General features: G+C 40.8%; 1 protein-coding gene across 1 annotated transcript in view; it reads left to right on the plus strand.

The window, feature by feature from the left end:
- Window positions 1–12,225, plus strand: part of nomo (nodal modulator) — a 64,419-nt gene that overhangs the window by 27,266 nt on the left and 24,928 nt on the right. Inside the window, 9 exon segments of the mRNA XM_056279951.1 lie at window positions 387–492; window positions 701–851; window positions 1,103–1,280; window positions 2,791–2,932; window positions 3,162–3,293; window positions 11,171–11,307; window positions 11,422–11,509; window positions 11,707–11,770; window positions 12,059–12,154. Of these exon segments, the coding sequence (XP_056135926.1) occupies window positions 387–492; window positions 701–851; window positions 1,103–1,280; window positions 2,791–2,932; window positions 3,162–3,293; window positions 11,171–11,307; window positions 11,422–11,509; window positions 11,707–11,770; window positions 12,059–12,154 (1,094 nt within the window).

Raw genomic sequence — 12,225 nt, forward strand, 5'->3', positions numbered from 1 at the left:
TAATAGATAATACATAAATTATAGGAATAATCAATGGTCATTGCATTATATAGCTAAAAACGACATAAAACTGCATTAATGATGGATCAAGTAAAAGCAAGCACAAATAGCCCTTTAAAAGTGGTTCAACAGAGTATGCTGATTATGAGAGCTCAACCTGCTATGACCGGTCACTATAAGCCCAAGGAGTTCTATTATCTATTCAGAGTCTGGCAGCAGTGTCCGGACTGGCTTTAATCTGTTTAACTTTGCCATCTAAGTCAGGTGTGCAAGAATTTGTAAAAGTTAAAACGAGATTAAATGAAAGGATAACACAGTTCCAAGGTAGTTAAAAGACAGACACATCTGAAGACATTTTTATAATACTTTTGTTTCTCTATCTGTAGCCCATCTTCCACGTCATGGGTTTCTCTGTGACTGGCAGAGTTCTTAACAGCCCGGATGGGGAAGGTGTACCTGGCGTTACGGTGTCCCTTAACAATCAAATCAAAGGTGAACATGCTGCTATAGCACGTCCCACTTCTTCATCCTGTGTAAAAGTTTAAAGGTGTATGTCACCCTCATAGACAATGTGAAAACACAATAGTGATGGATGGATAATTAAAATGTCATCTTGTTTTGTTTTTCTTTGTATTTTATGCCTGTGTCTATTTTTTTTTTAAATTGCTCTTTGGATATCTCATTGTCATTCTCTCTCCAGTTCTCAGCAGGGAGGATGGTTCTTTCAGGCTAGAAAACATGACTGCTGGCACCTACACCATCCATACCCACAAAGAACTAATGTTCTTTGAACCAATAACAGTGAAAATAGCCCCCAACACACCCCAGCTTCCTGACATCATCACAGCAGGGTATGTCTGGCCTGCCCATTAGCTGCTTTGAATGGATATATTCTATAACTTTTGTTTTTCTTGTGTGTGAGCTGCCTCGCAACGACCGCTTTGCAATGCTTGACTGTTTCCTTTTAACATTTTAGTGCTGTCTAGTCTTGTAGTCCCCATCAGTACAAAGGTTTTGCATATTCAGAACTTTGATGGTAAATGGAAAAACTAGATTTTTTTTTTTGCACAAATTCCATCCAACATTGGCTCCCCAACAACAGGTTTAGTGTGTGTGGCCAGATCCTCATCAGCCACTTGCCGGAGGGTATGAAGCAGCCGAGCCGTTACAAGGTCACCCTGACTTCTCGGGGCCAAGACAAGAGTTCCAGCCAAACCACCATCTCTGATCTCCAGGGGGCCTTCTGCTTTCAGGCCAAACCTGGAGACTACAGTATCCACGTAAGACTCTAGCAATATATCTAGTTCTACTTGTAATTTTGTAGATGTAGGTTGAATTCACATGAGGTCCATTCAAGGAAACCATAAAGCAGAGACTACAGGGAGTCCAGTGACACCAAACTGTCGGACTAGGAGACTTAGTGATGAATACTCTGAATATCCTCTTACTGTCTTTCACTTTCAGTGATAGCAAGGTGGGTTTTTGTCGGGAAAATCTACCAGATTAGAATATGTGAACAGGAAACATACACAGGTTAAATTCAGAGTTGGCGATGCAAGTGAAAAAGTCTAAATAATTTCAACTTTTAAAAGTAGAATCTGCTGAAGCTTCCATTGCGTACAGTCATGTTTGAGCAGCATCTGACATCACTTCATGCACAAGACAGGTATCGAAAGGTAGATGTTATTTAAATTAAAAATTAACCTCCACTGATATGTATTTGAACAGAAGACATTACTAACCCCACCTCTTTGCAACAGATATCTACCTGACAGCGAAAATGCTCTCATAGACAAAGCAGTCCATTAATATCCACATACCCATACTGAAACAGCATTGCTCCTATTATGTCACACTGCTCCCCTTGTACATGATTGCCATGCCTTAAGGACCATCACTGGTTCCTCACAACTGTAGGACTTAATTTGTCCAGTTCTTGGTTATTAGAATTTCAAGCCTGTTAGTACATTTATTTTTATGTATTGGCCCGCACATTCTGAAGATTCGTGAATTTTTTAGTAAATAAAGAAATATTAAAACGATTTTTATATAGTACAATGTTAATTTCTTTGAATTTTCCTCCATGTTGCACTCAGGACACAATAAGCATAATATGGATATTAATTCCTTTTAATGCTTTTTTTCTTTTTGGATGAAAGGCTTTGCTTCTAAAGGGAAAGATTTTAATTAACAAAATATGTATTTCTGCAATGGAAAATAATGTGATTTTCTAAGAGTATGCAGTATCAATATGATGCAGATCATGTTGTTACACATTTTCAAAAGCCAACCTGATTTTGATATGAAGGTAGTAATTAGGTGAGCAACCAAAGAACTCATAGCTTGATAGATTTGAGTTTCTTTTCAACTGGATAATCTTGGAATCAGAACAGTTGGAAAAAGAAATCATTAGGATTTTTTTTTTTTTTTGGTCATATACTTTGACTTACAGCGTAAAATGTAAGAAGAAACAAGTGAAATTGAGAGAAGGTCTGTGTGACTCAGTAAGCTAGTTACTTGTACTAGACCTGCCTACTGCATATGGCACTAACAAGTGTCCAACTGTAAAGTCAGGATACCTGCACTACTGTTGCAGATTGTCGAACTGACAAGTCGCCCTAGAGTCCTCTGTCTTGTCTTTTAAATTTGCTTTACAATTATGGCCCTGCACCCTTCTCCCATGACCCAAATCTAACGTTCAGCTGAAAATTTCAGGTCTGGGTCTCAGGCACCTCAATGGACAAATGGCCCAGAATGATAACTTTTTTTTTCACTCTCATGTGTGTGCAGGTGTCTCTCCCTGAGGCAGAAGTGAAAGCCGGCATGGCTGTCCAACCCCAGGCTTTGGAAGTATCTCTGGTGGACAGGCCACTTAACCACCTACTTTTCACTCAGTTCATTGCTTCTGTCGCCGGCAAAGTCTTTTGCCTAGGTAACAGCTAGCCCTTCACAGCTCACATCAATTATAGAAAAAGCACAGCCACAGATTGTCTAAATATCTAATTAAGAAATATTTAAGTGCAGGAACAAGAAATTGCAGAGTTGGTCAAAAAAAAGCAATATCACTTAAAAGAACTGGTAAGTGGATCAAGGGAAATGTAATACAGGCAAAGGAAGATTAATATTAATCATTAACCTTGTGACCTGTGATTTACCTTCAGCGTCCTGTGATGACCTATCGGTCACATTGCAGCCAGTGAGCCGGCAGGGGGAGAGGAGGACTGTGCCTCTGTCTGGGAGCAGTGATACCCTCAGCTTCTCTTTTGACAATGTCCTGCCCGGGAAATACAAAGGTGAGTTAAAGCCAACACTTCCCACCGTTTTATCTTTGTTATAGTTATCACAGCAGTGTTCAGCTGTTGGTTTGCCTGTTTATCAGGGCTGGTCAGAGCTGTAAAAAATCAGTAATAGGCATGAACGAGTCAATATTTGAAATGGATTTAACGCTTAAAGGAGCTCCCACTAACTCTTTTGCAGGTTGTGTTTATTTAAGTAAATCGTGTGAAAGATTTAAGAACAAGCACAGATCTGAATTAGGTGGCAAAAAACAAGCATAAATCTGATGTGAATATTCTGAACATTTCGGATTCACTGAGAAATCTCTAAATCACAGTTATCCTGTAATGATTCTAGCAGATCGGTTACGTTAGCCATATTTGTTTTACACTTTTGTTCAAATGCTAAAGTTTGGCTAACCATCAAAGAAAACAGAAAATTGCAATTATTGCAGTTTGATAATTTCAAGCTGGGGGGAAGCATGTCAAATATAGTAGGAAAACACTTAGCGCAGCATGGATTAAATTTGAAAGTATGCACTGCTATGATATCTTTCCCAGTCATCTATTCCCCAGTTACTGTTACCCTTGTAATCAGGTAAAACAACACATAAACAGGGTACACCCATCATTTTTATGGCAAGATAGGGAAATATATTTATATTCTTAGTTTCTCTTGGATAAAAGTTCACAGAACAATATGAACCATCCTCAAATTCCATCCATCCATCCATCCATCCATTGTCCAAGCCGCTTATCCCAATCAGGGTCACGGGATGCTGGAGCCTATCCCAGCAGTCATTGGGTGGCAGGCGGGGAGACACCCTGTACAGGCCGCTAGTTCGTCAAAGGGCCAACACATTCACACCTAGGGACAATTTAGTACGGACAAGTCACCTGACCTACATGTCTTTGGACTGTGGGAGGAAACTGGAGCACCCAGAGGAAACCCACGCAGACACGGGGAGAACATGTAACTCCACACAGAGGATGCCCTGGGATGACCCTCAGGTTTGGACAACCCCAGGGTTCAAACCCAGGATACTCTTGCTGTGAGGCGACCGCGCTAACCACTGCGCCACCGTGCCGCCTGCTCAAATTCATCTCCAGATAACTCCCGTTAGGGAAACTCACCAATGCAATTAGGGGCAAATGAATAAGGAAAGTGAATGAATGTCATCGAATGGCAAGAAGATTTGTCACAAAGTGGATACATTTCTCCTAGGGGTGCAACAGTTCAACAAGCCCGTGGTTCGGTTTGTATTATGGTTTTTGGGTCACGATTTCAGTTCGGTTTGTTTTGCACATTAGGGAGAAAAACATTACCATTTCTATTGTTCTCTCTGGATTTTGTCTTATTTGCAGAAATAACATTTTCTTCCATTCAGAGATGTGATAATATATGAAAATCAAATATTCTTTCAAAAGCAAAAGTTTTACTTAGCTTATGTAAAACAAACATCATTATGTTATAATATTATAACAAAGGTATATTAGAGGGACAGCTCAGGTTGGATGATTTGGATACAAAGCAAGAGAGGCAAGATTGAGATGGCTTTGGCATGTGTGGCGGAGATATGCTGGGTATATCGGGAGAAGGATGCTGAATATGGAGCTGCCAGGCAAGAGGAAAAGAGGAAGGCCAAAGAGGAGGATTATGGATGTGGTGAGAGAGGATATGCAGGTGGCTGGTGTGACAGGGAGATGCAGAGAACAGGAAGAGATGGAAACAGATGATCCGCTGTGGCAACCCCTAACGGGAGCAGCTGAAAGTAGTAGTAGATTTAAAACAAAAATCAAATATTTTCAGTGTAGCTGCATTGTTTGTGCTTTGCATAATTTACAAAAATAACATTTTCATTTCAAACATTAATAATAGAATAACTATTATATATATATATATATATATATATAAATAATTATATACACTCTTTCTAAAGTAAAAGTGCCACTTTGCCTACTATTTAAAACAAAACACTTCCAATATAGCTACATTTTTCACAACATCAAGTGCAACATGAATTTAGCCTGCATTCATCAATTTATAAGCAAAGTGTGTGCTTGTATGCCTCTCATAAATGGGACATGTTTGTAACACTGCACTTTCTAGCTCCCAGTTCAAAATATAATGAACACTGGCATTTGGGTAGTGTAACGGTATATTCTGTTGCTTACCAACACCGGGATCATTTGTTCGAATCCCCATATTACCTCCGGCTTGGTCGGGCGTCCCCACAGACATAATTGGCCATGTCTGCGGGTGGGACGCCAGATATGGGTATGTGTCCTGGTCGCTGCACTAGCAGCACCTCCTCTGGTCAGTCGGGGCGCCTGTTTGGGGGGGAGGGGGAACTGTGGGGAATAGCGTGATCCTTCCACACGCTACGTCCTCCTGGTGAAACGCCTCCATGTCAGTTGAAAAGAAATGGCTGGCGACTCCACATGTAACAGACGAGGCATGTGGTAGTCTGCAGCCCTCCCTAGATCGGCAGAGGGGGTGGAGCAACGACTGGGACGGCTCAGAAGAGTGGGGCAATTGGCCGGATACCACTGCGGAGAAAAAGGGGGGGGAATCCCCCCCAAAAAAAACATATATATATATATTTCAACACATATACAGGAAAAAAAAGCCATGTATTAAAGCTTTTTTTTCCTGTATCTGTGTAAATATTCCACTCCTCATTAGTTGAGCACTTACAACACCATTGACGGTTTTGGAAAAAAAACGCTATCTATCTATCTATCTATCTATCTATCTATCTATCTATCTATCTATCTATCTATCTATCTATCTATCTATCTATCTATCTATCTATCTATATATATATATATATACACACACACACACATATAAACTCCAGTGATTGATTTTGCTCCTTATTTGTTTAGCCTTTTCCTATTGTTGAGTGTTTCTTTTAATAAAGTTATAATGGACACTCATGGTCAGGTAATACTCGGTCGCCCTGGGGGTCCAACCATCACTGGTGAGAGCTGTGTCGGGGGTTTTGGCCAGTTGGTTCTCAATTCCCTTACGTGTCTGTTTATAGAGCTCAAGGATTAATTTGTTTGTAAAGTGTGTGTGGGAGGGCAGAGTATAACGCTGCTCAAGCTTTTTCACCAAATGGCGAGATCCTGCAGCACTAACAACTGAAGATGCCTGTAAATCTTTTAGCTATGAACACCCCAAGAGCTTTGGTTATTTCTTTGTATTTGTCTGAAAGGTCTTCTGAAAGGAAGCGGGAAAAAGAGTTTGTTGTTTCTTCCCTATTGAGTCCGACTCTTTCCTCGTTCCAGCCAGGAATATGCCCCCCCCCCCTTTTCTCCCCAATTGTACCTGGCCAATTACCCCACTCTTCTGAGCCATCCCAGTCATTGCTACACCCCCTCTGCTGATCCGGGGAGGGCTGCAGACTACCACATGCCTCCTCCGACACATGTTGAGTCACCAGCCGCTTATTTTCACCTGACAGTGAGGAGTTTCACCAGGGGGACGTAGCGCATGGGAGTACCTTGCTAGTCCCCCCCAGTTCCCCCTTCCTCCCTGAACAGGCGCCCTGATCGACCAGAGGAGGCGCTAGTGCAGCGACCAGGACACATACCCACATCTGGCTTCCCACCCGCAGACATGGCCAATTGTGTCTGTACAGACGCCCGACCAAGCCGGAGGTAACATCCGGATTCGACCCGGCGATCCCCGTGTTGGTAGGCAATTGAATAGACCACTATGCTACCCGGATGCCCCAGCCAGGGATATGTTTGTGTGATGCCTGCGTAGATGCCCCATCATGTTAGATGTATTACCGTTAGCATACCAGACATGTGTCAAGCAATACTTATTCTTTTTTGTTGACAACCTTCACTCCCTTGCTATTGTAGTCAACACTGAATCCAAAATGTTCCCAAACAGCTGACTTATAAGATGATGGTGCATCCTCAAATATTACATTTTCTGCTCCATCTCCACACTGTATTCTTACCTCTTAGCTTCCGTTCCATTTCCCTCTCTCCAGTTCAACCTACGTAACTCGTCATTGGTATACTGACAGTTCATTGGGCAGTTACTGTCTGGGGAAAGGGAAGTCAAGTCAAGTCAAGACAAGTTTATTTATATAGCACATTTAAAACATCTACAGTTGAACCAAAGTGCTGCACAAATTTAAAATACAATGTAAAATAAGTGACACATAAATATAAAAATATATGTAAAGAGGACATAAAATAAAGAATATAAAATGTAAACAATAAAACATAAGAGTAAAAGTATATTTTCCAATAAAATGACGATGTCAAGCTCAACTTGAATTGAATGCCAGCGAGAAGAGGTAGGTCTTTAACAAAGATTTAAAAGCCTCTAGGGTCTGAGCAGATCTTAATATGTGCCCCCCAATGTGTACTGGTAAGTTGTTCCAGAGATCAGGGGCAGCTACTGCAAAGGCTCTGTCACCCCTATTCTTAAGCCTGGATCTCGGAACATGTAAGAGCATCTGTTTTGTTGACCTGAGTGCTCTGACTGGTGTATGATAATGTATTAGCTCAGATAAATAAAATGGTGCCAGCCCATTTAAAGACTCAAAAACAAGTAATAAAATATTGAACTGGATCCTAAAACAGACAGGAAGCCAGTGAAGAGAGGCCAGTACAGGCGTTATGTGATCACGTCATTTCTTTACTGTCAGAAGGTGAGCAGCTGCATTTTGTACAAGCATTAGGCGATGAAGCGACGACTGAGCTACACCAACATACAATGAGTTACAATAATCCAAACGAGAGGTGATAAATGTATGAATTACCCTTTCAAGATCATTTGGAGGGAGATAGGCCTTTACTTTTCCCAAAAGTCATAATTGAAAAAAACTTGCTTTGACTACTGAACTTATTTGTTTATCAAAGTTAAAAGAGCTGTCAAAAATCACACCAAGATTTATAACAGAAGAGTGACTGTAGGAAGCTAAAGGGCCAAGAGCGCTATCATAACCATCCAGAAGATCAGGTTGTCCATATGCAATAATTTCAGTCTTATTTTGATTTATTTTCAGGAAGTTTAACCCCATCCATGTTTTGACATCCTTTAAACAACTAAGCAAAGCCTGTATAGAATCTCTGCTGTTTGTTTTTATAGACAGATAGATTTGCAAATCATCAGCAAAACAATGAAAAAAATATTATGTTTTTTTTTAAAAATGGACCCCAAGGGCAGCATATACAATGAGAAGAGAATGGGGCCCAAAATGGAGCCTTGGAGGACCCCGCAGTTAAGTGCGGCCGCAGCTGAAGGGAATTGGTCTATATGGACAGAAAAGCTTATATTTGACAGATAAGACTTGAACCATTCTGGGGCAGTACGTTTAATGCCTACACACAGCTCAAGACGTGATAAAAGAATATTATGATCAACTGTGTCGAAGGTGGCAGTCAGGTCCAAAAGCAGCAGAACAGCAGAGTTCCCAGAGTCCATAGTTAAAAAAAGATCATTAAAAACTCTTAAAGGGCTGTTTCAGTGCTGTGACGTGATTTGAAACCAGACTGGAACTTTTCAGAAATGCCATTAATTTCTAGGTGCATTTGTAATTGTACATAAACTGCTTTCTTGAAGACTTTTGAAAGAAAAGGCAGCTTAGAAATTGGCCTAAAATTAGAAAGAACAGAGGGATCAAGATTGGTCTTTTTGATGAGGGGCTGTACCACAGCATATTTGAAAGCAGCTGGAACACAGCCTGAGAGAAGAGAGGTGTTTATCAAATTTACAATACAAGACCCAACAGTGGTAAAAACATCCTTTAACAGTCTGGGTGGAATACTGTCAAGGAGGCAATGTGAAGGCCTCAAATGGTTAACTACCTCAGATATAAAAGAGAGGGACACAGGCTCAAGCTGCTCTAAGACAGCTGGGCACGTAGAATAAACAGCAGGATCTTAGGCCGAAAAAGATGGTGAGGCCCTGTTAGCAGAGATCTTATCTGTAAAAACTTTAAGAAATTCTTCACAGAGCGTGGGTGTTGAAACAATGCAAGGAGAATCACGTGGATTTTGAAGACAGTTAATAGTATTAAAAAGAACCTGAGGCATATGACAGTTGTTGGACACAAGGTTTGATAGAAAGTGTGTTTTTGCAGACTTAACGGCTCTCTGGTACTCTGATAAGCAGTCTCTTAGAATTCCTAAGGAGACATGAAGTTTGTCTTTCTTCCACTTTCTCTCAGCACGCCTACATGTGCATCTAAGAACGCGGGTGGTGTCATTGAGCCTTGGCTCTGTCACTGGTTTAGGGCGTTTGGTTGCAACAGGAGCAACCAAGTCCAGTATATCAGTGTAGGTAGGGTTAAAAAGAGTGGTAATTTCATCAACACTGAGATTACAAGAGCGTTCCAGGGTGTGAAGCATAGAGTGTTTAAAAGCAACAGAAAATTGAGATGCCGTCAAAGGGTTGGTTGTGCGCTGGGAGCGTGCTGGGGCGCGCGATTTAACCTGAGAACAAGGCAGCATCACAGTAAATAATACAGGCGAATGGTCCGATATACGTGTATCACATATTTCACTGATGCATACACTTAAACCAAAGGCCAACACAAGCTCCAGTGTGTGACCCTTCTCATGCGTTGGGCCAGTCACCAATTTAGTGAGATTCAAAAAGTCAATAAGATTCAAAAAGTCTTTGACCAGTGGTCTGGATTCACAACAGACATGGGTATTAAAATCACCGGCAATTAAGAAACTGTCCCCGCCTATAGTCCCCGCCACAAAGTCTGTGAATTCCTGAATGAAGTCCTTATTGAAGGGAAGGGAGAGTCCTGCATGCACACAACCTAACAACTTTTGATTCCTCGTGGAACTGCAATACTGCAGCTCATGTGCAAACTGGGCCGTAGTTTGTGTAGTGAATGGTTCTGTTTTTTACAGTTCAATTTTGCATCCCTAATTCCTTCTCAACTATTGAATCTCCAGTTGGACAAAATTCATGATTGATGTCTTGTTATTTACATGATATTTGTCTATATCGTGCTATTATATATGTTAAAAGTGCCTATATACTATGTACTTGGTAAATTTTATGCAATTAGAATTCTAAAGAATGGTAGTATCTGTGTGTAATATTGCAGGGAGGATGACCACTGTCCTCAACCCCAAATACTATATTAAGGCCTACATCATAATGCAATGAAATCCAAAGCAGTGTGTTTTAGGGTTCATGTAGACTTTCAAGCAATTGAAAAATAGAAGCAGGGATGTTAAAGCTGCTACAAGGAGTTTTTCCTCTGATATCAGTTTCAATTTGATTTTGATGCCTCTATATGACCGATAAAAGCAAATGTGGACTGTCTGTGAGAAGATAGGATATTGCTATATAATGATTCCAAATCGTTCCAAATGCTTGTCTCTGGGATGCATTCCTCGTGAAATCTGATGAAACGTTTTACAGCACACAGATGGGATACATAGCCACCAATTACAGATATGTTACTTTATTGCTGTATATCTTGCAAGCACATGTCTTCCTAAGTACAAGTACATCACTCACTCTTCTCTTTAACACAAATTCATGAGCTATTCAACGGTTAATGTAGATCTTTGTGGCAATAAACTCGTTCTTCTGCAAAACACTAGCGTCCACAGATCTAAAACTCCTCGTAGCAGCTTTAATAAATAAACTGTAATAAAAGACCTTTCTGTGCCACCTACGTAGGTTGAAAACATCATGCTCCTTCATTCAAAACCATAATCTGGATTGTTGGAAAATCCCTTTTGTATCTTGACAGAGCATTGCGATGTCCCGCTACTCTTTATGAATGAAGTTCTTCCATCTAGCTCTGTGTTATCATGACCCAGTGCTGAGGTCCGCTCTCTTTTGTAATTATTCTCTCCTATATTTTTCAATCCTTTCACTCTATGCTGCATAGTGAGCATCTCTCATGAAGAGTGGTGCTGGAAGCATAAGTCAGTAGAGGTGGAGGTTCTGGACTCTGACATTCAGGGTGTGGAGTTCAGACAGATTGGCTACATCCTGCGCTGCTCTCTCTCCCATGCCATCACACTGGTGAGTACAATACCTTGGAAGGGGCACGTTTGTTCAGATTTGTGATGGCTGCCTATTTGCTCTATTGTTGTAGAATATGCTTTTTTGTGACTGAAAATGTGTTTTTTCCTGCAGGAGTTTTTCCAGGATGGAAGCAAACCTGAGAACGTTAGCGTGTACAACCTTTCTAAAGGAGTCAACCGCTTTTGTCTTTCCAAGCCTGGTGAGATCCAACCTCCTGACCTCTCATTTGTGAAACATGAAATGAATTAGCCCATCGACACAAGAAAAATAGCTATGCATCAAATTGTCCTTTTCCATAGTTTGAAGGACACTGTTTCAAGCCAAAAGGTCTGTGTCACAAACATCTAAATATAAAACTAGAGCAAAGTAATTATTCAACTAAAATGGCCTGTCCAGGTGTTTACAAAGTCACTCCTCGCTCCTGCCACCAGTTTGAACAGGATTTCTACACCTATGATACGTGAGTATAAACAAGCTTTATCTATTTACCTGCATGATGTGTTTTGTCACGTAGAAGTGAGTCAGTCATGTCTGCTGGTTCTAGGGACACATTGTATACCCCCACTTGCTGAAGATAAGATTCTGCCAGACATTTTGTATCTTCTGCCTCCCTTAGCCTCTCTAATTTTGTTTTTGTTTTCCTAGCTGTTGAAATAAATAAGATAGTGAATGAGATACCTTCTTCTTTTTTTATCCCCTCTATACATATACACACCATCACATAATGTATTTTTCTTCTGTTCAACAGGTCAGCACCCAGTATCCTAACCCTGACTGCAGTCAGACATCACATGACTGGGCTCATCACCACCGACAAGATACTGGATGTCACTGTCACCATAAAGTAATAGGCCTTGCTGCAACAGGGTTCTCATTCAGTAATCCTCTGCTTATTCTAAGTTCTAAATGCCAATT

This window comes from Lampris incognitus, chromosome 5, assembly GCF_029633865.1.
Source record: "Lampris incognitus isolate fLamInc1 chromosome 5, fLamInc1.hap2, whole genome shotgun sequence".
Lineage (NCBI taxonomy): Eukaryota > Metazoa > Chordata > Actinopteri > Lampriformes > Lampridae > Lampris > Lampris incognitus.